A 23273-nucleotide genomic window follows, 5' to 3' on the forward strand; every position below is an offset into this window, starting at 1 on the left:
TGTTGTAGCAGATAATGACAAGCTTACTAGACTGTGTTATAATATAGTGTAGTAATGGTACAAGGCGCTCTCGTCTGGTTTGTTCGTGCGACCCTCTGGTTAGGTGAGCATGGGGAAGGAGACTTGGTTGTATCCAATACTTGGTGACTTGTCTTGTTTCGTTGGTTACTCTATCTGCTTTTAATTCTTTTGCTCTCCTTGTGTCCGTATTTGATGGTTTCGTTTTTGCTTTATACAATTTCTCTTTGCCGATGCTTTTCTATGCTTTTAATGTATGCCATGATGCTGCCTGTAATGTGTCGTGGATGCTGCCTACACGCTTGGCGATGTGCTGGTATCAAGATTCTCAAACGTTCAATCAGTCGCTCGTACACAGCCATATCAACATACACAGATGCATCGATGGGTATGTCACTTGAAAAAAGGAATCCGTCCACCTTTGTCACCGTTCATGTGTCTCTTGACTGGGGTACACATCCGTTGCATGTCTACCAAACAAGGTAGCAGATCGCCCTGTTGTGTTTAGTCAACCCAGTGTGGTCAATCACCACGAGCCGTCTCAAAGCAACTAGATCAACTCACAATAGGGGAAAGCCACACATTAACCCTATCCAGAATACAATATTGCCCACCGTCTTGTTTCGTCTCACCGCAGGCAACTTGCCGAGCGCAATCATCGGTAGTTGGGCCATCTGCATCATGAACAGGTAGGGCCGAATCTTCTTCGTGACGACAGCCATGACAAGTTCGTGACAAAGAGCAGAGAGAATAAATGTGACAAAGGCCGCAGAGGTTTTGGATAGCTGGAGAGAGGATATAGTAGAGGCATAGACATGTCGCAGAAGAAAGGTCTAGGAAGAGTAAACGTTTGCTGTACAACGGCGACTTACATGCACAGGTTTGTTCCATTTGCGAGCAAATTCATCCCACGAAGTGGAATTCCACCAGTCTTGGTAAAATTCTCTGTCGGCAAAACTAGCATTGGGTGAGTGTTGGTCTTATGGGTCGTCTAAACGTACTATGACAGCTCGGCGAATCCTGCGCATACACATTCAAAGATAATGTAAAAAATCAAGAGGTAGTTGACCAGCATTGGCAACGCCAATTTGATAAACGTCGTACCCAATGACTCTGTCCCTTCATCTGGCATGTGGGGTATAATATAGTGCTCTGTGATGGTGTAGATGAGCGAAAAGGTGCCAAATGTGGCAGCAATCTTTTCTAGCACGACCAGCGGTCGCATCCTGATTATATCAGTCTCTGATCAAAAACGATCAAAAGATCACTCACGTCTGGGTTCGAGGGTACTCGAGTTGGTACACCAGTGTAGGAAAGAACATGTACTCTACAAAATTAGCAAATGTCACATTTTGTGGCCACACTAGGCCTTTTGCGCCGTTACTCCTCAACTCTTCTTGCATAGCATGAATGTTGATAGCAAGGAGGGCAATCTCCTCATTAGACGACCATGCGAGAGCGTTTGGAGGGCTGGGCGTATGTGGGCAGGTAGTATGAGAAGGCTCGAGAGATGTACCGAGGGGCAAGTCGGGTCGAGGGGATGGAAGAGCGTCTTTGGCGTGAGGCATTTTTTTGGACGGATCAATATGAAGTCGTCGCCTTGCTTGCTTTTGCTCTTTTCTCGCCGTAGATTGACTGCTTGATTCATACTCGACAGTCAATCCATTCTTCTTCTTCTTTTTCAATGCAGTTGGATCTTCATAGCCGGTGGAATTACTCGGACGCGCTGGCGTATTAGTACCAGGAGTACTGTTGGGCGTAGAGCCAGACGATTCAACATAATTTTGCGCTTCAACTTCCTCCAATTCCACCTTTCGAGACGCTGCTTCTTCCAAAAGTGCCTCTCGCCCTCCCGGAAACTCAGCAATGGCGGTTTCCAATTGATCCTTTTCTTTACCTAGCTGGTAAAAGACCGTGGCAAGCATACCGTTGTGTGCCATATAGGAATGCATCTTCATCATGCAAGACATTGCATCTGAGCCTGTGTCAGCATTGGCATAACCACACGAAACCTACGAAGAACCAAAAACCCAGATTGGACCCAATACCACTGCCTGTGGTATCCCCACCAGACAGCCAAGCCAAGGTAAGAGCTTTGAAAGATATGTTGGATGATGATCCCCGTCCAATAGTACTTGAACCATCCTCTCTTGAGTGCTTTGACAAAAAGGACACAGTAAAACATGGCCAACAACATGATAAAGTCAGAGATGGCGAGGACAAGAGCGTCGCCTGTGATGAGGCGGCCAAAAGTCCAGGAAAGCGGCGTACGGTTCTCTTCCCACGACTGTACAGACGTTCGAAGGAAAAAAAGAGCCAAGCCTGTGGACACATCAGCAAGAACCCAGGAGCATACATTTCAACAGACCTATCCAAAAGAGGGTAAAGAAACCTCGAAATTGGTCTGTTTGCGACGATTTGTTGTGTCTATCTAGAGCGCTCACCCTCGGGGTGAAGCTCAACACTGCTTTGAGCTGGGAATTGCTGGTCGAGCGATAAGGCCTCACTCTGACTACTCCGTCAGATGTAGGTAGAATATTTTCCTGGTTCTTAGAAAGAGTCGCAATTATCTCGACCGTATTCGATTCTGGTGGTGTAGGAAGGGACGGAGTAGCTGCTCGTTGTGAGCCCCTGCTTGCCGGCAAAAGGTATAAGCACAAGACAAGTGAAACGGAAATGGACGAGTCTGCTTTGCACCCACTCTTTGACTGCCATATTGCTGTCTGACTAATGATGCCAAGCTGTCTTTTCTTGCCAGAGTGGCAATAGATACAACGACTCTTTTCGCCTCTCTTGAAGCTGCTTTGTATTCGCTTGAGTCGTCTTTTTAAAACAAACTTTATGAAACGTATGTATAGTTGTGATTGACAAAATATTTCATTTTTTATTTCTAATCTATCAAGCATCACTAATCAACGATGACCTCCACCTTTGTCACAACATTGCCCTCCACTTTTTAAACTCTTTTTTAAAACCACTTTATCATCTCTATCCATTCAAACTTTTTCTTTTCATTCCAATGCCAGCCTATCTTCTTTCACGGACACTGGACCCAGTACTAGCCATATTCACAGGCGTCTTCGCATACTACCTCAACGAAACAAATCCGCGTACGGCGCCTCCGCCGGGTCATACGCTGAGAGAACTCGTCTCGTGGAAATGGGCAGAGTCTAAAAGACTGAGAGAAGATAGGGAAAATGAAGAATCAGAGGGATGGGAATCAATTCAGAAGCTGTTTGTCGCGAGTGAAGTATCAGAGGAGCAGTTGAAGAAGTGAGGGTGAGTTTGGTAATTGTTTGTCCGGACGGGATCCAAACGTCTTGCTAATGTATAATGTAGGTGAACTTTGAGAAACGCTGTTGCTGGCGTCTATGAGGCTGGCCTTGCGCTGGTACAGGAATGTACACTTTGTGGCCATAAGAAATGCATCCATGTATCCATCTATTTGACCCTAATGCCATGCTGGATTTTGGGACCCCACCTATAGGCCACAAGTTGAGATAGTCAAATCATTATCCAAGCCAATAGGAGAATATCGTAAGGGACATGAAACCAGAGCGAAAGGGGTGGCGTTAGCGCTGTCCTCGTGTAAGCAACACCACTTACCCTCTGAATTTCTTTGGTAGCCTGGGTGGTCTGATAAAAGAAGAAAGCGGGCTTCCTTGGGAGTATCTTGAAAACGCCCAGAGCTACAGAATTCGGTCAGACATACGGCGCGACGTCTTTGATAGGCTATTGTGCCGTTTGTACATACAATATACCTATCAGAATATCAAAGGTTAGCAAACCACACATGTCGGAATCACAACCCTACCCACCTCCTCTCCTTGACTGCCAGACCCGAATCTTTCATCTTTTTTGTCTTGAACCATACTTGATTTAACGTCTCCCAAGATTTCGCATATGCAGTGAGTTTTTTATCTGCATTACGTCCGACTTTGGCTAATAATTCTTCTGGGGTTGAAGCCTCGGCTGCCAAAGACTTTTAGCCTTTAAAACTGAGAAAGCTTGTGTTTCTATCCAAGCCTTGGTGATAGATTCAAAACTCACTTGAGGCGGTCAACGGTGCTTTTTGCAATATTCTGGTGTTTGAAGAGAACAAACGAGAGCTTGACATGCGAGAGGAAGAAGCGCGAAGAGTAGGGAAATATATCATTTTGGCGGTCCACAATGCGAAGAAGGCGAAGAGAGTGGGATTTATTATTGCTCAAAAGTATAGAATGGTGCTTTAAATGAATTATCGTTGGTTTGAATATAAAGAGAAAGATATAGAATAGAGTCTTGATATTGAAAATTACAAAACACTTTGTTACGTAAAATATTTTCTTATTTTTTTATTGATTTTTGCGATAGAACTTGAATTTGAGTTACTTTTTTGTCGTTTTTATCTTTTCCTTTTTTCTTTCCTCGAAAATGGATGCCGCGGCCCTCACTATGCATGTCAAGGAGCTCAGCGCCGCCAATCAAGCTGGAAAATTGGATGTAAGTACAATGACCGAGAAAAGCGTCTTGTGGCCGTGTATCTTTTTTGTAGGACATGAACAAGGCAGAGACTGATGCTTGTATGATGGACAACAGGAGATAACGAGACTGTTGCAAAAGCTTGAAACTGAGCCCGTACCGACAGAAGATCTTCTCCGTGTGAGCATGTTTGTCTTGCTGTACAGAGAGCACTTCTAAAGTTGTATAGTCATCAAAAGCTGGAGTAGCCGTGGGTAAGCTTCGGGCCCACGCCGATGCTGGCATCTCTGCATTGGCAAAAGACATCGTCAAGAAATGGAGGGATGCGGTAGAAGAGAGCAAAAAGAAGAGGAAGAGGGCAGAGGGTGAGGATGGGAAAGAAGCCAGAAAGGAGAGAGAAGATGGAAGTAGGAAAAGAGTCAAGGATGAGGGTTAGTATAGCTTCCCTTTAAGCAGGACTTAAGACTCATTATGGGTAGCTGCATCCTCCAAGGCTGTTTCCCCCTCTGCGACCCCTTCCGCATCTACACCAGATATCAAACAAACATCGCCTCCAGCCCGCCAACCATTATCTACTATTGACCCAACACGAAAAGATCCAAGAACAGCTAAAGGAGATAAGGTGTCAGAAACACTTCGAGCTGATTCGAGCGGAGGCGGACGGCCAGATAGCGTTAGGGACAAGGGTGTGGTGTTGATTTACGATGCTTTAGCATTGGATAGCACAGCGGGCAAGTATCTTCTCAACGTGGTATCATCAATCTAATCCATATCATAGAGACAAAGATCCTTCAAGAGCGAGCAATCGGAATTGAATTTGCGGCCTACAAAGCATTGAATTATTCTACGGGGAACGACTACCGAGCCAGCAAGTCCAATATACGCATTGTCTTTCTCAATATGGCACTAACATTTTTTTCTATTTCTTCCAGAGATGCGATCTCTTTTCCTCAATCTGAAAGATAAAGGCAATCCGGCCTTAAGAAATGAAATTGTTCTTGGGTACATTGGTGCTGATAAGGTCGCCAGCATGTCAAAAGACGAAATGGCGTCAGAGAGCATTCGAATGCAAAAAGAACAGTTGGCTAAAGAGAACTTGTTCAAAGCCAAAGCAGTAGGAGAAACACAAGCAGAAACAGACGCTTTCAAGTGTGGAAGGTGTCAACAGAGAAAGTGTACTTATTACCAGATGCAGACACGAAGTGCGGATGAACCGATGACTGTGAGTAAAGTAATTTCTCAGTGGATGAGATGAATGTTGATGAAGAGAACGTAGACTTTTGTCACGTATGTATTGCTAAAGGATTCAAACAAAAGGTCTTTGCTAACCATTCATTTCCCCATCCGTTGTCAAACAGATGCACAGTAAGTTGTTATAAACATCAAGCCTTGACCGTTTACTAACACAGGTTTTGTAGAATTGTGGTAACCGCTGGAAATTCAGTTGATCTTTGTAGACCCTTTTCGGAATGTATTTTGGGTATATTTTTCTTCTCAATCTTGACTCTCTGAATCACAGTCTCAAGCATCTCCTGGCTTTTCGGTTTGCTCGTTTGGTATTCTATCAAGTAGACGGGAAGGTGGCATCCACTTACATACTAGAAACAGCTGATAGACTCTGGTTGGCTCCGATAGATATCGTTAATTCAGAGTATATGCCAATGCCACTCATAAAAGCAGATAGATATAAAACAAAAACATAACCTGCTGGTCAAATAAACGGGTGCAAAGAGCGAGATACCAGGCTTGGAGAACAACCACATGCATTCTGTTCTAATAACAAAGTCAACTTCAGCCTCGCATACCAGAGAGAATACCAGTCTTACTTTGCAGATGTAAATAAAAGTCTTGCTTTTCTTTTTTCTCTATTATGCGTATGATAAAAGGAATACAAATAGAAAATCAAAAAAAGAAAGAAAAAAAAGCAGCCACGTTTCGTATTTTTATTACCTCCACATTATCTTCCTTCAAGTAATCCCTTTTCGACATTTGACTGTATTTCCTTTTTACCTTTTCATCTCATTTGTCTAATTTACGAAATTACAATGAGTTCCAACCCTACATCTTCTACACCTTCCCTCTCCCAGCTCAAGGCTATTTATAAAGCTGCCAACCAGTCTCACGTTTTCACTTTTTATGACTCTCTCTCTCCCCAAGACCAGTTAAACCTTCTCGTTCAACTGGCCGACATTGATGTGCATCGAGTCAACCGAATTTACACCAATGCTATTGCTGCTGATGTTACGACAGCCCCTGCCAAGGAATTGGCTGGCGCCTTTTGCAAGGGCAAGCCAATACATGATGTCAATGGCGAGAAGGGCGATTGGGTCAAAAGCGCGGACCCAAGCACCAAGGAAGAAGTCCGTCCGTTACCAAACGAAGCCTGTGCTACTGTTATCAACAACCCAATTGAAGAAGCACAGTGGCGTGAGGCGGGTTTAAAAGCAATCTCAGACAACCAGGTTGCTGTCCTCTTAATGGCTGGAGGCCAAGGAACTCGTCTTGGTTCGTCCGAGCCAAAAGGAACGTATGATATTAAACTTCCAAGTGGTAGGAGCCTGTTTGAATACCAAGCTAAAAGGATCGTTAAGCTTGCTAGATTAGCAGAGGAGAAGGCCGGAAAGGAAATAGGCAGCGTGAGGATAAGGTGGTATGTGATGACGAGTGGTCCTACTAGAAAACAGACAGAAAAGTTCTTTAGAGAAAAGAGTTTTTTTGGTTTGGAAGAGCAAAACGTTATCTTTTTCGAACAAGGTGTGTTTCCTCTATCCTTATGCCCAGACACCACGCTGAATAAGATCCACAGGCGTCCTTCCTGCGTTGACCAACGATGGTAAACTCCTTCTTTCTACTCCTTCCTCTGTTTCTGTCGCCCCAGATGGAAATGGTGGGCTCTACGCCGCGCTACGTCGACCACTAGCTTCCTGTTCCTCAAAAACTGTTCTTTCTGATCTTCGTCAGCACAACATCCAATATGTTCATGCGTATTGTGTTGACAATTGCCTCGTCCGTGTCGCCGACCCGGTATTTATCGGATGTTGCATCTCTCGTTCAGCTGCTACTGGCGCCAAAGTTGTGTGCAAGACTAGTGCCTCGGAGAATGTTGGGGTTCTTGCTGTCAAAGGGGATGCGTTCACTGTCGTTGAATATTCTGAACTGAGTAAAGAAAAAGCAGAACAACGGACGGCAGATGGCCAGCTTGTCTTTCGGGCTGGCAACATTGCTAACCACTTCTATACTGTCGATTTTCTCGAATCTGTAGAGGCCATGGAGAAAGACATGGCGTTTCACATTGCCCGAAAGAAGATTTCCACTGTCGACCTCTCTTCTGGCGAGCAAATCAAGCCCACAGAACCAAATGGGATGAAGTTGGAACTCTTCGTGTTTGACGTTTTTCCTTTCACAAGATCTCTCTGTGTGTTGGAAGTCGATCGCGCGGAAGAGTTCTCTCCTCTCAAAAATGCTCCAGGAAGCAACGTTGACTCCCCTGAGACTTCCAGAAGAGACCTCCTTGCGCAACAACGTAGATGGCTTGTCGCAAACGGAGCAGAGATTAAAGATGGCGTGGAAATTGAAGTTGCTCCTGAAGTATCTTATGCCGGCGAGGGTTTGGGATGGATTCAAGGCAGAAGGTTTTCAAAGAGTGGCATCTTAAGTAGTAAGAATGACCTGGAAAAACTTGCCAACTAAAGACATATTATTTTATAATCTAATTAAAACTATACACGCATTAGATAGAGGGCGATGGACTATTTTCTTTCGCAAGTATCACATGTCATTTTATGCATCAAGTACCCTATCCACTCAGTCTTCTATAGAGTAATTTATGACAAGGAAGCACCGACGAAGCTTGCAGACTTCAAAAAGCCGTCTTTTGTGCGAATGCGGTGGACAGACTTTGTCTCAGGGTCGATCCAAACGGCAGTTCGATCCTCAAGAGTGGTAAAATGAGGCTGAATGGTCTCGAATATCTTCTTTTTGGGGTTGAGCTGAGGTATTGGGGTAGCATCTATGCGGCATTAGTCAATTATATAGATAGAAGAAGGAGCGACCTACTTTCATATTCTTCACCTTCAAAGTAAACCCTCTCTCCAGGTTGACTTCCCTCTGGCGGTAGAACAAACTGTACTTTACCGCTCTCCTTACCTTCCTTCACAGAGGCGCAGAGTAACATCCCATAAGATGTGACCCCACGCATGGACATGGGCTTCATATTACAGACGACAATAACGGTGGTACCGTGAATATCGTCTTCTGTCATATGTCCAACAAGACCAGAGCAGATCGTTCGTGGCTCGGGTTCTCCAACGTCAATGGATTCAATGTATAGGAGTTCAGCATTGGGATGTCGCTTGACTATAACATTATAAGTTTGCATTCTCCAAAAATAACTCAAACTTGCCTTCAAGAACCTTACCAACTCTCAAGTCAATCATACCTGGCGACGGTTTAGTAGCTGTCGTAGATGGTTTGACAGCTTTAGGCTCCTTCTTTTTCTTTTCCTGTTTGCCTTGCGACTCGCCTAGAACGACCTCTTTGGCGGCCTCCAAAGTACCAGCGGCCATGGAAGTAACGGAGCTGACAGCAGCACTCGCGCTCTCGGCCAAAGTACCAGCAATGGTAGTTGAAGTAGCCTTGTCCTTTTTCTCCTTCGGTGCAGGTGCCTTCTTTTTGGGAGCAGGAAGAGTGGAGATATCAATTTCTAGGGTGGGATAAGCGTTGGGAAGTTCTTTGCGAGCAGCAGAAACGGAGGGAAGAGATTGGATATGAAGAAAGTAGCGAAGAAGTGCTGGGAGGGCTGAGTGTTGGGTTATTGGGGCATCGACCTAGATCATTGGGTCAGAGTAGAGTACTACATGAAATGTTGTTTGGAAACTTGCCAGAGAGGGATGAAGCTGAGCATACAGGCTAATATCAGCAGTGGAAGGATAGTTGGAATAAAGATAAGTTAAGGGTGTGAGTTTTTCGTTGAGAGACTACAATGTCCAGTCAGATCTGGCTAGTCATGATTATACATAAATCCACATACAGGCAGGTCCTTGGCTAATGCTTCAGTCTTGTCTGTGAGCTTTTCAATTTCTTGTTTATCTTTCTCATCCTTGCCAAGAAGCAAAGGGTCTGTCTTGACAGCAATAGCGATGAACCTGTGAATTTGAGAACACATCTTTGGTGTATTCGTCAGTTTATAAACCTCATGTGCAAAAGCAAAAGAGAAATTAGAGATAAAAATGGAACCCCTCTATATATATGCAGACGGAATTAAATAAGAACTTTCACAAGATGCTCCTGGCAAGCCTTACTTCATTTTCATCAATAAAACATCTCACTGACCTGACTTGGACATATTTGGATAGGCGCTTGACGGTAAAACATGGTAACGAGCTTTATATTGTTGATGATGAAGCATATACAGTGTACAATAGTTTAGATACTTATTATCCAAAATGAATCAAGTAAAGAAAAAATAGGCATGACGTGTATAAAAAAGTGGAGGTTGATTTTCCATGATAAGTGGCGGAGATACTCTTCTGTCAAGTAAAACGAAGAAAAAATCTGAATATAGATTTCCATCTACCAATAACCACAAATCTCTAGAAACTCAGCAAAAGCAACCATAATGTCAGGTCAAGGTCCTCCGGCAGGCTTCAACCCAAAAGCTTTTGAATTTCGTCCAGGACAGACGCCCTTTGTCCCAAGAGGACAGCAACAGCAACAAGGAGCACATGATCCCAATGCTCAATACGGACAACAGTATCCTCAACAATACGGTCAACATGGTGGATACCCTCAGTACGGTGGACAGTACAGCGGATTCTCTCAGCAGGGTTACCCAGCTCCCGACGGTCCAGGATCTAATAGGCCTTATCAGCCCCCACAAGTGAGACAGGTTCAAGGATTTCAGCCACCAGACCTTTCTTCGTCTTCATCGCCGTCTCACGACGTCAAGCAAACTGCTGGCAAACCTGTTTCTCTTTCGATTGGTGGCACTCCCAAGGCCGCACCTAGTCTAAGTATTGGAGGAGGAGCTCCAAAAGCGGCCCCTTCCATTTCTATTGGTGGCGCTCCAAAGACAGCACCTAGTTTGAGCATTGGAGGCAAAAAAAAGGAGGAAAGGGAGGAAAAGGAGATAAAAGCTTCGCCCAAAGCAACAGCTGCCTCAGTGAATCCAACCGAAAACAAGCCCGAATCTGCGTCTGCTGCTAGCAAGATTGAAAAGATGCAGAAGAAGTTGGACGATGCCGACAAGAACGTCAAATCTGAACAAGCTCCTGCTGTCACTACTGATGCCCAGACAAAGGTTGTCGCATCTGAGACTGGTACATCTACTCCTTCCAAGTCCGGTACCGCCACTCCTGCCAATGCTTCCAGCACCAACTTTTCAAAAACTTCTGCAAAAAATGATGCTGAAGCTATTGTTCGTGAACAAAACGCCGCCGGCGTAGACGCTATGCGAGACTTGTATGGTGACAACGTCAAGGACCCCAACATTAAATCCCATCTCAACATTATTTTTACCGGTCATGTCGACGCGGGAAAATCTACCATGGGCGGCCAGCTCCTATACCTCACTGGTGCTGTCGACAAGCGGACAATGCAAAAATATGAGCAAGAAGCCAAGGCAGCTGGCAGAGAAACTTGGTATTTGTCATGGGCTTTGGATAGTGGAAAAGAAGAGAGGGCACAAGGAAAGACTGTCGAGGTTGGCAGAGCATACTTTGAGTCTGAGAAACGCAGATACACCATCTTGGATGCCCCTGGACATAAAACTTATGTCCCGAGTATGATCTCTGGTGCTGCACAAGCCGACATCGCTTTACTTGTTAGTGTTTATTTCTGCTCAGGTGCCTGTACTGACTTTCTGTAGGTTTTGTCTGCCCGAAAGGGTGAATTCGAAACCGGATTCGAGCGTGAAGGCCAAACAAGAGAGCATGCCATGCTTATCAAAAACAACGGTGTCAACAAGCTTATTGTTGTTGTCAACAAGATGGACGATCCCACCGTTCAATGGGACAAGGGGCGATATGATGAAATCACTACCAAAATCACTCCCTTCTTGAAAGCTGTGGGCTTCAATCCCAAGTCTGATATCACGTTTATCCCCGTTTCTGCACAACTTGGTCAAAACATGAAAGATAGAGTTGACAAGAGTATGTCAGCCTGGTGGGAGGGTCCATCGCTCTTGGAGCATCTCGACAATATAGAGATCATGGATCGAAATATTGATGCCCCTTTCATGCTCCCAATTTCTGAAAAGTACAACGAGTTGGGCACCATGGTCATGGGCAAAATTGAGTCTGGTCGCATGAAGAAAGGTGACACTTTACTCATGATGCCCAACAAGGTAGGAGAACTCTTGCCGTGCAAGCGCTATTATTTGCTTACTTTACTTAGCATTCAATTGATGTGACAGCTATCTTCTCCGAACAGGGCGATGAGATGGAAATGGCATTCTGTGGTGATAATATTCGAATGCGTATCTCTGGTGTCAGCGATGATGTCGTTAAACCTGGATTTGTCCTCACTTCTCCTCAAAAGCCTATAAAGGCCGTCAGGGCCTTTAGGGCCGACATTTCCATTCTTGACACCAAAAACATCATCTGTCCTGGTTACAGTGCAGTGTTACACGTCCATACTTTGGCCGAAGAAATCACTATTACTGTGAGTCACAGACATCGCAGCAATTGACCGAGCTTGCGAGAAATAGCTAATGCCGCTATCATAGAAATTCATTGCATATTATGAAAAGAAAACTAGAAGAAAGTCAAAGAAGCCTCCTCAGTTTGCGAAGACGGGTATGCTTATCTCAGCCGTCGTTGAGACAGCGGCTCCTATCTGTATTGAGAAATTTGATGATTACAAGATGCTCGGTCGGTTCACTCTGCGCGATGAAGGTTAGTTTGCTCGCCCGGATCCTAATCTTCGATGCTCATGTTGAATAGGAAAAACCGTTGCCATTGGCAAAGTGACCAAACTCATCGAAAACGTAGAAGACATTCCAAGTATGGCCGGTCTTTCCATAAAGACGTAGGCAATAATTTACACAATGCTGTAGAGCATGCCTAGCTGAAGGTGGGCATGATTAAACAAAAATGCATTACGATTTTGTGCATAGTCTCTGTGTATAGATAGCCCAAATAGCTCGGGATTATCAAAAGTGTCAAAAGTCTGCCACAAACGCGCTTGACCCTGAATTTCGCGTTTTGTTCACAACATTTCATTATTTCCTCATCATTCAGTGTTTGACTTTATTTTTTGATTTTTGATTTTATTTATCTCCATAATCCATTAATCTATCTCATTTACGCGCTTTATAAAAGCTGTCATCCCAAAGGCCAGAGAAAAGCATATCATAACTACTTGGGACTAGCGAAGTTGGCACAATGGCTGATAGTGCGGCAGCAGTCCTACCCGTTGCAAATGTGCACGTATGTCTGCAACTTTGAGCTTGATATCTATGTAGCAACGCTGATGGCATGCGGTTATGCAGATAAACTATGAAGAAGAGAGTGGTACGTCCAGAGCTGCCAGTTTTGTCACCTATAGGTGTGAACTTGGACTCAGTTGACAGTTGACTTTTTCAGCTAAGATTGAAGACTTCTTGAAAAATTTTGTACCACAACCTCAAGAACGACGCGCTCGAGATACATTTCCGGGAGATGACGACGCTGCTGCAGAGGATGCATCCGAGGGGGAAGATGACCTGGCGAATGGCATGGGTAGTTTGAGCTTCCAAGGGGGTAGGAGGGAAAAGCATAAATATATGAAGATTTTGGGCGAGATTGTCAACAGGAGGCGATCTGATATCGTCATTGACCTCAAGGATCTGAAAAAGGTGCGAGAAACATTCAATATAATGGTTTTAATCTAGCTTTAGCAAGACGCTGATAAATGATCTGGCAGTACGACAATGATCATTCCCTTTTGATAAACATCCAAAACAACACGCGCCGATATATACAGCTTTTCTCTGATGTCATCGACAGAATTATGCCTGAACCTGACCATGAAGCAGACTATGCAAGCGATGTTTTGGATCTCATTATGCAGCAAAGAAGGGAGATGAATGCTCAGATTGAGGTTGGAGAGAGAAATGCCGATGCCGGGATGTTTCCTCCAGAGTTAATGAGAAGATAGTGAATTCCTCATTTCTCATTTTTCGTCACGAAGAGGAGTTAATGATGTAGCAACGTGTATTTTCGACCACTTCGGTCCTCGGATATTCTCGCCGTCCGAGCTGTTCGCGGGACCCATCTTGGCAAACTTATCACCGTCCGAGGTATTGTGACTCGTGTCTCTGAAGTCAAACCTCTCCTTATTGTCAACGCCTATACTTGCGACTCTTGCGGAAATGAGATATTTCAAGAAATCACGCAGAAACAGTTCTCTCCCCTTACCGTTTGCCCCAGTCAAACATGTATTCAGAATCAGACCAAGGGCCAATTACATATGCAAACCCGGGCTAGTAGATTCAAGCCTTTCCAGGAAGTCAAGATTCAAGAAATGGCGGATCAAGTCCCTGTTGGACATATTCCTCGATCCATGACTATTCATTTGTACGGAGCTCTCACGCGTTCAGTCAATCCTGGTGATGTGATTCACGTTGCTGGTATTTTTATCCCTACGCCTTATACTGGTATGCGAGCTCTGCGTGCCGGTCTTCTACAAGACACCTTTTTAGAGGCCATGCATGTCCACCAACTCAAAAAGCAGTACCACGCTATGGAGTCCACGCCTGAGATTCGAGCGGCTATCGATGACCTCAAGACTGATCCTGCCCTCTACACCAGACTCGCTAACTCAATTGCCCCAGAGATATATGGTCACGAAGATGTCAAAAAGGCATTACTACTTCTCCTCGTCGGTGGTGTAACAAATGCTAGGAAGGATGGTATGAAAATCAGAGGTGATATTAACGTTTGTCTTATGGGTGATCCCGGTGTTGCCAAATCTCAGTTATTGAAGTATATTTGCAAGGTAGCACCAAGAGGTGTTTACACAACTGGTAAGGGTTCCAGTGGCGTCGGTTTAACTGCGGCTGTGATGAGGGATCCTGTGACCGATGAGATGGTCTTAGGTAAATACCTTTTGTATTTGGTTGATGTTAGTCCTACTAATGTATATTGAAGAGGGCGGCGCGCTTGTACTTGCCGACAACGGGATTTGCTGTATTGATGAGTTTGATAAAATGGACGAAGCCGATCGTACATCTATCCATGAAGTGATGGAACAGCAGACCATCTCTATTTCTAAAGCTGGCATTACTACCACTTTAAATGCCCGTACGTCTATTCTTGCGGCTGCCAATCCTCTGTATGGTCGATACAACCCACGGATCTCTCCTGTGGAAAACATTAACCTTCCTGCCGCTTTGCTTTCTCGTTTCGATGTCTTGTTCTTGATTCTTGATACACCCACTAGAGAAGACGATGAGCGACTCGCTCAACACGTATGCTATGTGCACATGTACAACACTCACCCTGAACTTGATTTCGAACCAATTGAACCAACTCTCATGCGACACTATATTGCTGAGTGTCGAAAGATTGAGCCCCGTGTTCCTCAAGCTCTTTCAGAATATATCGTCTCTAGTTACGTCCAAATGCGAAAGCAACAGCAAGAAGACGAAGCTGAGGAGAAGTCCCATTCTTACGTATCTGCACGTACTCTCCTTGCCGTCTTGCGTCTTTCGCAAGCCCTGGCTCGATTGAGACACGACGATAGCGTACAACAAGGCGATGTTGATGAAGCCCTACGCTTAATGGACGTATCCAAGGCGAGTTTACATGAGCATAACCAGCAAAAAGGAGAAGATCACACAGTCACAAGTAAGGTTTTCAGGATTATCAAAGACATGGCTCAAAAGGCGGGCGATGGAGAAGAGTTGGGGGAATTGTTGGTGAGCGATGTGAGGACCCGAGTGATAGCCAAGGGCTTCACTGATCTGCAGATGATGGACACCATCCTTGAGGTTAGTTTGTATCTACTGTTTTGTTCTGAAATATGACTTACATAAGTATAGTACGAAAACATGGACGTCTTAATGCGTACCACAAATGGTTCAAGATTACAATTTGTCACAGTCTAGGCGTTTGGCAGTATTTGAATTGATGCGACAGGGGATTGAAGGATAATTTGATTATCTTGAATATAAAGATATGGAGATATATATCAGCATACCCGATGTCTACCCTACGCATATATACCGTGGGTGCATACATCCACAGTGTCACATGTGCATTATTTAGTTTCTTCCATTTGATTGATGCATGACAATGAAATGTACAACTATGCTAGAGTATCTCATGCAGATCTATCTTTCGTTTCTGTCGTGCGATAAATAAATCAATATATATCTCGGTTCCTGGCCTCTGTATACGGTACACTTGCTTCGTGGACTCCATGCCCATATCTTCACACATGTAAAAGACTCAATCTACCTCCATTAACACAGCCAACCCAATCACCGTCTTTTGTAAAGGCTAAGTTATTTAACTCGCCTTTCGCAGTCCAACCCTTAGTGGGCATCATTTCTATCACTTCTCCTGGCGAAGGTGTTCGCTGAGAAGCTGGTGTGCCTGTAGGAGATAGGGCATAAGATGAGTGATCCGATGGACGTAAGTTCGAGCGAGAGATGGGAGGGGATGGAAGTGGAGATGTAAGATCATATAAGAGGAGTTGGGAGTCGTCACCTGAAAAAGACATGTCAGTCTGGCTGTATGCCATATGTTGTTTTGCATTGCTACAGACTTACCGCAGCTAGCCAACCATCCACCTCCCGTCTCGCCTATCCTATTACCACCCGACCCCCATTCGATAGCGCCAAGTGGAGCCTGATGTCCAATTAGTTCTGCCACTGGCTTTCCCGGGCTACGCATATCGAGTAGAAGAATTTTAGAATCATCCAGACCAAAGCAAGCCAACATGTGTCTTTTTTATGATTAGCGAAAACCGGGAGACAGGAAAAGACAAAAGAGCACTCACTGCTCTTTATTGCTAAAAGCTAATCTCGCTAGTGGAGTATTCTTGGAGGATTCATATAGAATAGTGGAATGTTCTAGCTGGCGTAAATCAAATGCGCGAAGCGAACCGTCTGCCCCCACAGAGACAAAGATATCAGAAGAATCAGGCAGCCATGATCTGCACTTGTATCAGAACATGACATGAGAACAAAGGCTAAAAATATGCGTACAGGTCAAAGACTGCACGATCGTGAGCAATGAGTTGAGTCGTTGCTTGAGACGTATTGATGTCCCATAGAGTAGCAGTGGTGTCTATAGAACACGAGACAATTTTATTTGGAGATTTCTGGTTCCATGAAAAGGATGTTATTGGTGGATGACTACCATGCGCGCCTTTGGTCTTCTTCATCCACAGTTAGCCCATCCTGACCTCTGAGAATGCCTGAGACAACCTACATTACTCAATACGCTTCGACTCTGCAGCGAATACTGCTCCCTATCCCGGCCATCCTTGACATAACCGCCCGAGATATTCTCCCATCCCTTTCTAGCCTCCCATATGTGTAAAGCGTCCCCGCTTGAAGCCAACAGTTCTCCCCTGCCACCATCACTCATACGTAGGGAGCTTTCAGGCTCCCATCCAACCTTTGTCGCAGGCAGACTTAAATTGATTGACGCCAAGTGGTGATACTGGGGGCTGTGGTAGTAGGGCGACGGTGGATGCTGATCTGGAGGGTGCGAGAGGTCTGCAAGGAGTAGTTTGTTGGTATGACCTGTTATCAGGGTGGATAGAGCCACTCTGAATGGATGGACTGGGTTGTTTGAGAATGCAAGTCCAAAAAGTGGGTCTACTCTGTATCAGCAGCATATCGCCAGTCATGTCTTCCCACTCACGTGGTGCGTCATACTCGATCAGGCGTTGAGCAGACATGACGGGAGTATGAAGCACTCCTGCTCCCCTCTACAGTTGGAATAGATTTATTTTTGCTAATAGTACAAAGATGAAATCACATTTGAGGATTAAACAATGATTAAATGGAGAACATAATACTAGTCACGTGCTATGATTACGTAATATTTCTTCATTTAATGTAGAGGTCTCAAACTACTTTACCTTGGATATTTTTTAAATATTAAAGAAATTCATGAGCAACTTTTCATTCTCTTTCATTTTTTACTGACTCTTATGATTTTGAGACCAAAAAAAGCTGATCAACAGATACTCCTCTCGCAAAATCGGATTCATCCAAAATGTGCGACGAATAACTGACACTCCAAGATCAACGTGGGTCAGACATCCAGCGTTTATCCAGATACTCTCTTACGAAGACGCTTTTGCTCATGCTTGATGTGATATATCACCAAGAGATCATCCACGCCATACAAGGTTTATGCGGTACATGGCCAACCTGTCATGGACGTTTTGCTTTGCTACCAGATGTTCAAGGAGATCAACTGCCGTCGCCCGGGTGTCTTATCAGATCTTAGGCGTCTAGTTTTACAATACAGGAGGAACTTACAAAGCTTGCTTTTTGCCGCAACAATGAGCCGTCAACCCACAAATTCGTCTGCGAACCTTTAACGAGAATACAATTATGAGTTGATCGCGCTGATGACACAGCAAGTATTAATATTCAATACAGAACGCCCTTCGCAGTCTGCAAACTGTTTTAGGCAAGTTCTTCGAGAGAAGAAGCAATCTCAAGACAAATCTAGTAGTATGGGTCTACAAGGACAAGTAATGGGAACATAGAGCAAGGAAATCTTCGCTGCAAATGCCAGATACTCTAATAACGTCAAGGTAATCACCGCAGTAACGGCGATAATATCAATCAGATGGTATTATCAAGAACCAGACGTCAAAAAAAAATGGTGGAAGCAGGAGCGGAGTCAGGCATAGAAGGGGATGCACAAGATGAAGGAAATGAACGCAGAATTAAGAAGCAACAGAAAACAAGCAACTTCATCTGAACGAATTGGAGGCTGCGAGAAACCACCCTGCTTAGCATTTCTATCAAACAGCCCGGGGTTTGCATGGTAACGCAAAATCTTTTAATCCATAATCGCAATGACAGATATGTATACTATTATTTTATGGTCTTATTTGACAATTACGTAATGTTGCGGTCATCTGCAAAGTTCCAACAACGGACTGTAAGAGATTCACTCCACTTTTTGGTCTTTTTCAACTTGACTTTCTTTAACCATTGCTGAATAATTAACAATAAAAGGACAGTCATGTCCTCTACTGCAGACTATGTCGTCAAACTACCACGACGACAGGCTTTAAAGCATGCGGTAGAACAGTATTGGCTCAACGAAGCCAGGCGTGCGTATCCGAGACCGCAATCTATACTATAGATGAGCAAATACAGAATGATAGCTGATTCATGTGGACGCTGCTGTGTAGGGCCACCAGGTTCTCTCGATTCCTCTCTCAAGAGGCATACAACGCTCATAAACAAGCTCAAATCCTCATTACTGATAGGGCCCGCTGAAGCCTTTATCAAAGATATCGACGGTCTAACATTGACAAAATATCTGGAAGAAATTGTCGCCGCCATAGTAGACGGTGCTGTCAAGGGCAAAGGTGATCCCGAAGCAGGAGTTGATGTTGGTTTACCTCTTTATCTTGAAATCAGGTGCTTAGTTGTGGATTAATCAAACATCAGGTCATCGTCCACCTTCATACTCGCTTAGCTCCAGACTTTCTCCCCCAGCTTTTGCAATCTCTTCAATCCGTTTTGCTCAGTTCTACATCGACTACAACTTCTGTTGGCAAAGATGGAGATAAAGACAAAGAAAGGGAGGATAGGGAGAGACTGGCCAAACAGAGACCTATATTGCGGATTGTAGCAGAGTTAGCTATGGTAGGTGCATGGGCCGAGGGGATTCCTAAGGGAACGACGGAGATTGGAAAGATTCTCAAAAACATGGTATGTGTCTCATGTATCTGGCCAGAGCAGAGTATTTAATCTGGTCGGTTGAGTAGATGTCAAACGACCCACAATATGTTCATTTACCCCTCTTGTCAACATTCCTTAAATACTTTGGCAGAGCGTATCTCGGCCCAAACCCATTACAATTAAATCAGGAAACCAGTGGATCCGATAGGGCAGTAGAAGCAGCAACAGATTATCTTAATGGGCCTGTTGCAGAGTTAGTTCCTGTGGAAGTGCAGAAAAAGATGAGGGAGCTTTTTGTCAATTACTTCAATACAGCCAGCAAGACCCTTGTTAAAGGACATGTCAAAGTGCTTGAGCAAGATAAACGCAACCATGAGGCTTATATTAAATCTGGAGAGATTTTTGAGGACCGCCAACAAGCATACGAAAAGATGGCACGTGCTGTCGAACGTCTTGCTTCTGGTGTACAAGCTTTAGCTGAATTGCTCGCTCTAGCGCCCCCTACTCTCCCTACAGCAGCGTCATTGTCTAAATCAGGGCTTCAAATTGTGGAATCTTCATCCAGCTTCACGATCCGGGATGATGGGCCTATCAGAGGCGGAATATGGGATGATGATGAAGAACTCAAGTTTTATGAGGACTTAATCGATCTGAAAGAGATGGTGCCAACATCACTTTTGGGGATTAAGGATAAGGAGGACATTCAAGACAAACAAGGACAGGAAGCAGAGAACAAAGAGGAAGAGCACAACAAGAACAATGAGGAGGAGCTGAAGAAGGAGCTGGAGAAGATGGAATTGGCTGATTCTGAAAGGCAGACGGAAGTCGAAAATCAGGCTACAGAACGTAGAGGAAGCATATCTAGCATGGAGGCTGAGATGGAAGAAGGCGAACATTATGTCATTGAAGATAATGAACCTGCGGCTTCAACTCAGGTAACTGAAGAAGATGGCCTCCAATCTGGCCCAGCTGCAAGGCTTTCTGCTCTGTTTGCAGCATTACCTGAGTCCAATAACAGGGAAGTTGTAGACAGGTTGGCTGTAGAGTTTGCGTTTCTGAATTCCAAGGCGGCCAGAAAGAGACTTATTAAGGTACGTTGTCACCATCTGGTAGAAATGGTACATCAGAGTTCTCAAACAACTTCTTTGATAGTTTATTGGAGAGGTTCCAAAGCAAAGAACGGATTTATTGCCTCACTACTCGAGATTCATTGCAACCCTTGATCCATATATGCCTGACATAGGTCAAGGTGTAATTGATATTGTGGGCAATTATGTGTGATATCTAGAAACTATCAGACTAACATTACTCGTTAGCTGAATAGTGAACTGCGATACTTGCAAAAGAAAAAACATATCCGGGAGCTTGATTCCCTTCGTCTCAAGGTAGTTGCGACTCTTAAGACTGAGCTGCACAGACTAATAAGATATTCAGAACGTTCGCTTCTATGGCGAGCTGGCAAAGTTCAAGATAGCCAAACCGTACAACATCCTTCATATACTTAAAGTTTTCCTAGACGATTTCAAGTTTAATGTGGAAAACATCTCAAATCTTTTGGAGACTTGCGGTAGATTCTTGTTGAGGTACGAGGGAACGGCGGAGGTAGCTAAGCGCATGGTGAGTCCGATTACAAATCCTTACAATCTCATCGATAATACTGACGAGTGTGATGAAATAGGTGGAGTTGATGAGGAGGAAACAATCAAATATGCATCTGAGCCAAAAACACCAGCTTATGCTTGAAAATGCATTCTATATGGTGAGTTTTGTCTAATCTCTAAGCATGTCCTGCTAAAACTGGCAAGTGTAATCCTCCAGAAAGAGTCGCTAGAGAAGTTGTACAGTTGGATCCAATCCAAAGCTTCATCAGATATTTGCTCGATGAGGTGCTTATGAAGAGGACCCACGATAAGGTTCTAAAACTATTAAGGAAATTACATTGGGAAGACTCAAAGGTGAGGTCCTTCATGCTCTCCTATAGCGTCATCTTTATTGACAAGAAGCAAGGTATATGATTATATCCTTTCCTCCTTCACATGTCCTTGGGAGATCAAATTCTCAAATATTCCTAACCTTGCCGATCTGGTGTATGACTTGCAAAAATGGCATCCTGTCTTTGGTATCTCCATGGTTGACCAGGTACTGGAAACCATCCGTATTGACATGGAAGAAAATATATTCAAGTACAATCAAAGGAGGATTGCTACTATGAAATACTTGGGGGAGTTGTACATGTACAGAGTAATCAGTGCAAGTGTTGTGTTCGAAGTATTATGGATTCTGCTTTCCTTTGGTCATGGCAAGTATTTTGTTGACTATGTTGTCTTTGGGACATGAGGCTTACGACCCAACAGATGAATCAATACCGTATCCAGGTAGGCAAAGCCCAATTGATGCCGTGGACGATTTCTTTCGAGTCCGATTGGCTTGCACACTTTTGGACACGTGTGGAGTCTGTTTTGAAAAGGGTTCAATGGGAAGAAAGCTAGATCAGTACCTTCTCGTGCTTCAGGTAAGCAGTTGCGGTTTTACAAGAACCATATAGGGCTAGAAAATGACAGCGAACAGTTGTATGTGACCTGCAAGACGGAATTACCTATGGATGTTGACTTTATGTTGACCGACACAATCGAGGTAAATTCAAAAGCCCCATTACCTCTAGAACCAACTCATCATTAATTTTAGGCTCTCCGACCAAAGTCACTCAGGCTGAAGACATTCTCAGAAGCAGCGGTTGCCATTGACGATATGTTAGTAAATGTCGTAGATACGGGAGATGGTGAATCAGAGGACGAAGAAGAAAGGCATGCTCCAATCGAAATTACTGAGGAGAACGAACAGGCTCCCGAGGATTCCGAACAACCTCTAGCTGAGGATGATGATGATGATGTGGTCCTTATACGAAACCGTCAGGCCAAAACAGACGAGGCAGATGAGGAAGAGCGTGTAGCATTCGATCGAGAGTTCGCCAAGGTTTTAGCGGACACTACAGACACTCGTCGAGAACAAAGAAAACAAGCGCCACCAATATTTGATACCGCTGTGCCACTTGTGAGAAAAAGAATTGAACACAAGAAGGAAAACGCACTGGACAAGGATCCTGGGATGGAGTTTATGCTGTTGTCGAAAAAAGCTGGGAAACAGCAGGCAAGTCGTTCAACCACAAAATGATTAGCTTGACAGACATGCTAAACGAATAACAGATGCGAACATTTGAAATACCTATAGACTCTCAGATAGCGCTAAATTCTAGAACTCAGCAAGCTCAAAGTAAGGCAGAGCAGGAACGGTTGAAGATGCTAGTTTTACAGAACGAGAGAAGGCTGGAGCGAAATGAAATAGAAGGTAGGTGTTCTCCTCGCTTATCGATAGGACTGAAAACAAAACTCATCCTATTTAAAAACTATAGGCATCCAGAGCAGAGGGATTAAGTTACGCTTAGCGAGTTCATGAAACCAACTGCCCAAAGTCGCATCGCCAATCGAAAGATGTCCAAAGGCAATGTCCAGAATTAACATCAGACCTTGGCCACGACTCAACTGAACTGTGTGATATAAAGCATGGACGCAAGCGTTCAGAGATCCAGTCATGTTCAGGAGAACATAAAGAGCTGAAGTATTTTGCAACGCATGCCGATCAGTCATAGCACGTCGCGATACAAGCAGATTGTTTGGATAAATAGGACATCTTGACTTTTTTATGACTTAATCTACAAAGTATGTCACTACATGTATTAAGTTATCGGTTCTATTATTCAAACATGATGTCGTTACCGTTACAATTTTCGGGGCGATAAGCAGTTGCGCTGTGAACCAATATACCTTGAGTGAATAACTTGAGAACAGCTAAGAAAAAAGTATCCACAGATCATGACTACATGAGGTTTCCTAACTAAAATGGATTGACTGCCTACCTATGTTAATACAAT

The 23273-nt window shown here is 44.2% G+C and overlaps 9 protein-coding genes across 9 annotated transcripts; 5 read left to right on the forward strand and 4 right to left on the reverse strand.

Annotated features, from left to right (window-relative positions):
* Positions 1-488: 488 nt before the first annotated feature.
* On the reverse strand, positions 489-2733 carry L203_103027 (uncharacterized protein; the record flags this gene model as incomplete). Its single annotated transcript, XM_066212435.1, has 8 exons — positions 489-513; positions 583-803; positions 891-975; positions 1020-1244; positions 1291-1915; positions 2035-2340; positions 2387-2649; positions 2720-2733. 8 exons carry the CDS (start codon positions 2731-2733, stop codon positions 489-491), a joined length of 1764 nt encoding a protein of 587 aa, XP_066068532.1.
* A 304-nt stretch (positions 2734-3037) lies between these two features.
* Positions 3038-3393, forward strand: L203_103028 (uncharacterized protein; the record flags this gene model as incomplete). Its single annotated transcript, XM_066212436.1, has 3 exons — positions 3038-3186; positions 3270-3297; positions 3358-3393. The coding sequence occupies 3 exons, from the start codon at positions 3038-3040 to the stop codon at positions 3391-3393; spliced, it is 213 nt and encodes a 70-aa protein (XP_066068533.1).
* Positions 3394-3459: 66 nt separating this feature from the next.
* On the reverse strand, positions 3460-4174 carry L203_103029 (uncharacterized protein; the record flags this gene model as incomplete). Its single annotated transcript, XM_066212437.1, has 5 exons — positions 3460-3499; positions 3625-3707; positions 3773-3779; positions 3837-3990; positions 4069-4174. 5 exons carry the CDS (start codon positions 4172-4174, stop codon positions 3460-3462), a joined length of 390 nt encoding a protein of 129 aa, XP_066068534.1.
* A 257-nt stretch (positions 4175-4431) lies between these two features.
* Positions 4432-5991, forward strand: L203_103030 (transcription elongation factor S-II; the record flags this gene model as incomplete). Its single annotated transcript, XM_066212438.1, has 8 exons — positions 4432-4500; positions 4597-4659; positions 4709-4910; positions 4959-5210; positions 5258-5347; positions 5412-5701; positions 5756-5844; positions 5898-5991. The coding sequence occupies 8 exons, from the start codon at positions 4432-4434 to the stop codon at positions 5989-5991; spliced, it is 1149 nt and encodes a 382-aa protein (XP_066068535.1).
* Positions 5992-6524: 533 nt separating this feature from the next.
* Positions 6525-8169, forward strand: L203_103031 (uncharacterized protein; the record flags this gene model as incomplete). The annotated part of the gene is made up of 2 exons (XM_066212439.1): positions 6525-7233; positions 7286-8169. 2 exons carry the CDS (start codon positions 6525-6527, stop codon positions 8167-8169), a joined length of 1593 nt encoding a protein of 530 aa, XP_066068536.1.
* A 134-nt stretch (positions 8170-8303) lies between these two features.
* Positions 8304-9852, reverse strand: L203_103032 (methionine-tRNA ligase, beta subunit; the record flags this gene model as incomplete). The annotated part of the gene is made up of 6 exons (XM_066212440.1): positions 8304-8488; positions 8536-8835; positions 8882-9305; positions 9360-9455; positions 9509-9643; positions 9811-9852. The coding sequence occupies 6 exons, from the start codon at positions 9850-9852 to the stop codon at positions 8304-8306; spliced, it is 1182 nt and encodes a 393-aa protein (XP_066068537.1).
* A 244-nt stretch (positions 9853-10096) lies between these two features.
* Positions 10097-15565, forward strand: L203_103033 (uncharacterized protein; the record flags this gene model as incomplete). Its single annotated transcript, XM_066212441.1, has 12 exons — positions 10097-11299; positions 11345-11821; positions 11872-12138; positions 12203-12371; positions 12420-12504; positions 12848-12905; positions 12968-12989; positions 13062-13312; positions 13381-13613; positions 13665-14554; positions 14607-15448; positions 15500-15565. 12 exons carry the CDS (start codon positions 10097-10099, stop codon positions 15563-15565), a joined length of 4563 nt encoding a protein of 1520 aa, XP_066068538.1.
* Positions 15566-15891: 326 nt separating this feature from the next.
* On the reverse strand, positions 15892-17370 carry L203_103034 (uncharacterized protein; the record flags this gene model as incomplete). Its single annotated transcript, XM_066212442.1, has 6 exons — positions 15892-16169; positions 16232-16407; positions 16462-16617; positions 16670-16842; positions 16896-17287; positions 17334-17370. 6 exons carry the CDS (start codon positions 17368-17370, stop codon positions 15892-15894), a joined length of 1212 nt encoding a protein of 403 aa, XP_066068539.1.
* A 1307-nt stretch (positions 17371-18677) lies between these two features.
* Positions 18678-22798, forward strand: L203_103035 (uncharacterized protein; the record flags this gene model as incomplete). The annotated part of the gene is made up of 15 exons (XM_066212443.1): positions 18678-18768; positions 18850-19052; positions 19112-19375; positions 19432-20436; positions 20498-20608; positions 20662-20730; positions 20780-20962; positions 21024-21104; positions 21151-21300; positions 21353-21644; positions 21700-21857; positions 21914-21979; positions 22031-22492; positions 22549-22690; positions 22755-22798. The coding sequence occupies 15 exons, from the start codon at positions 18678-18680 to the stop codon at positions 22796-22798; spliced, it is 3321 nt and encodes a 1106-aa protein (XP_066068540.1).
* Between the last annotated feature and the right edge of the window lie 475 nt (positions 22799-23273).

This window comes from Cryptococcus depauperatus, chromosome 3, assembly GCF_001720195.1.
Source record: "Cryptococcus depauperatus CBS 7841 chromosome 3, complete sequence".
NCBI lineage: Eukaryota > Fungi > Basidiomycota > Tremellomycetes > Tremellales > Cryptococcaceae > Cryptococcus > Cryptococcus depauperatus.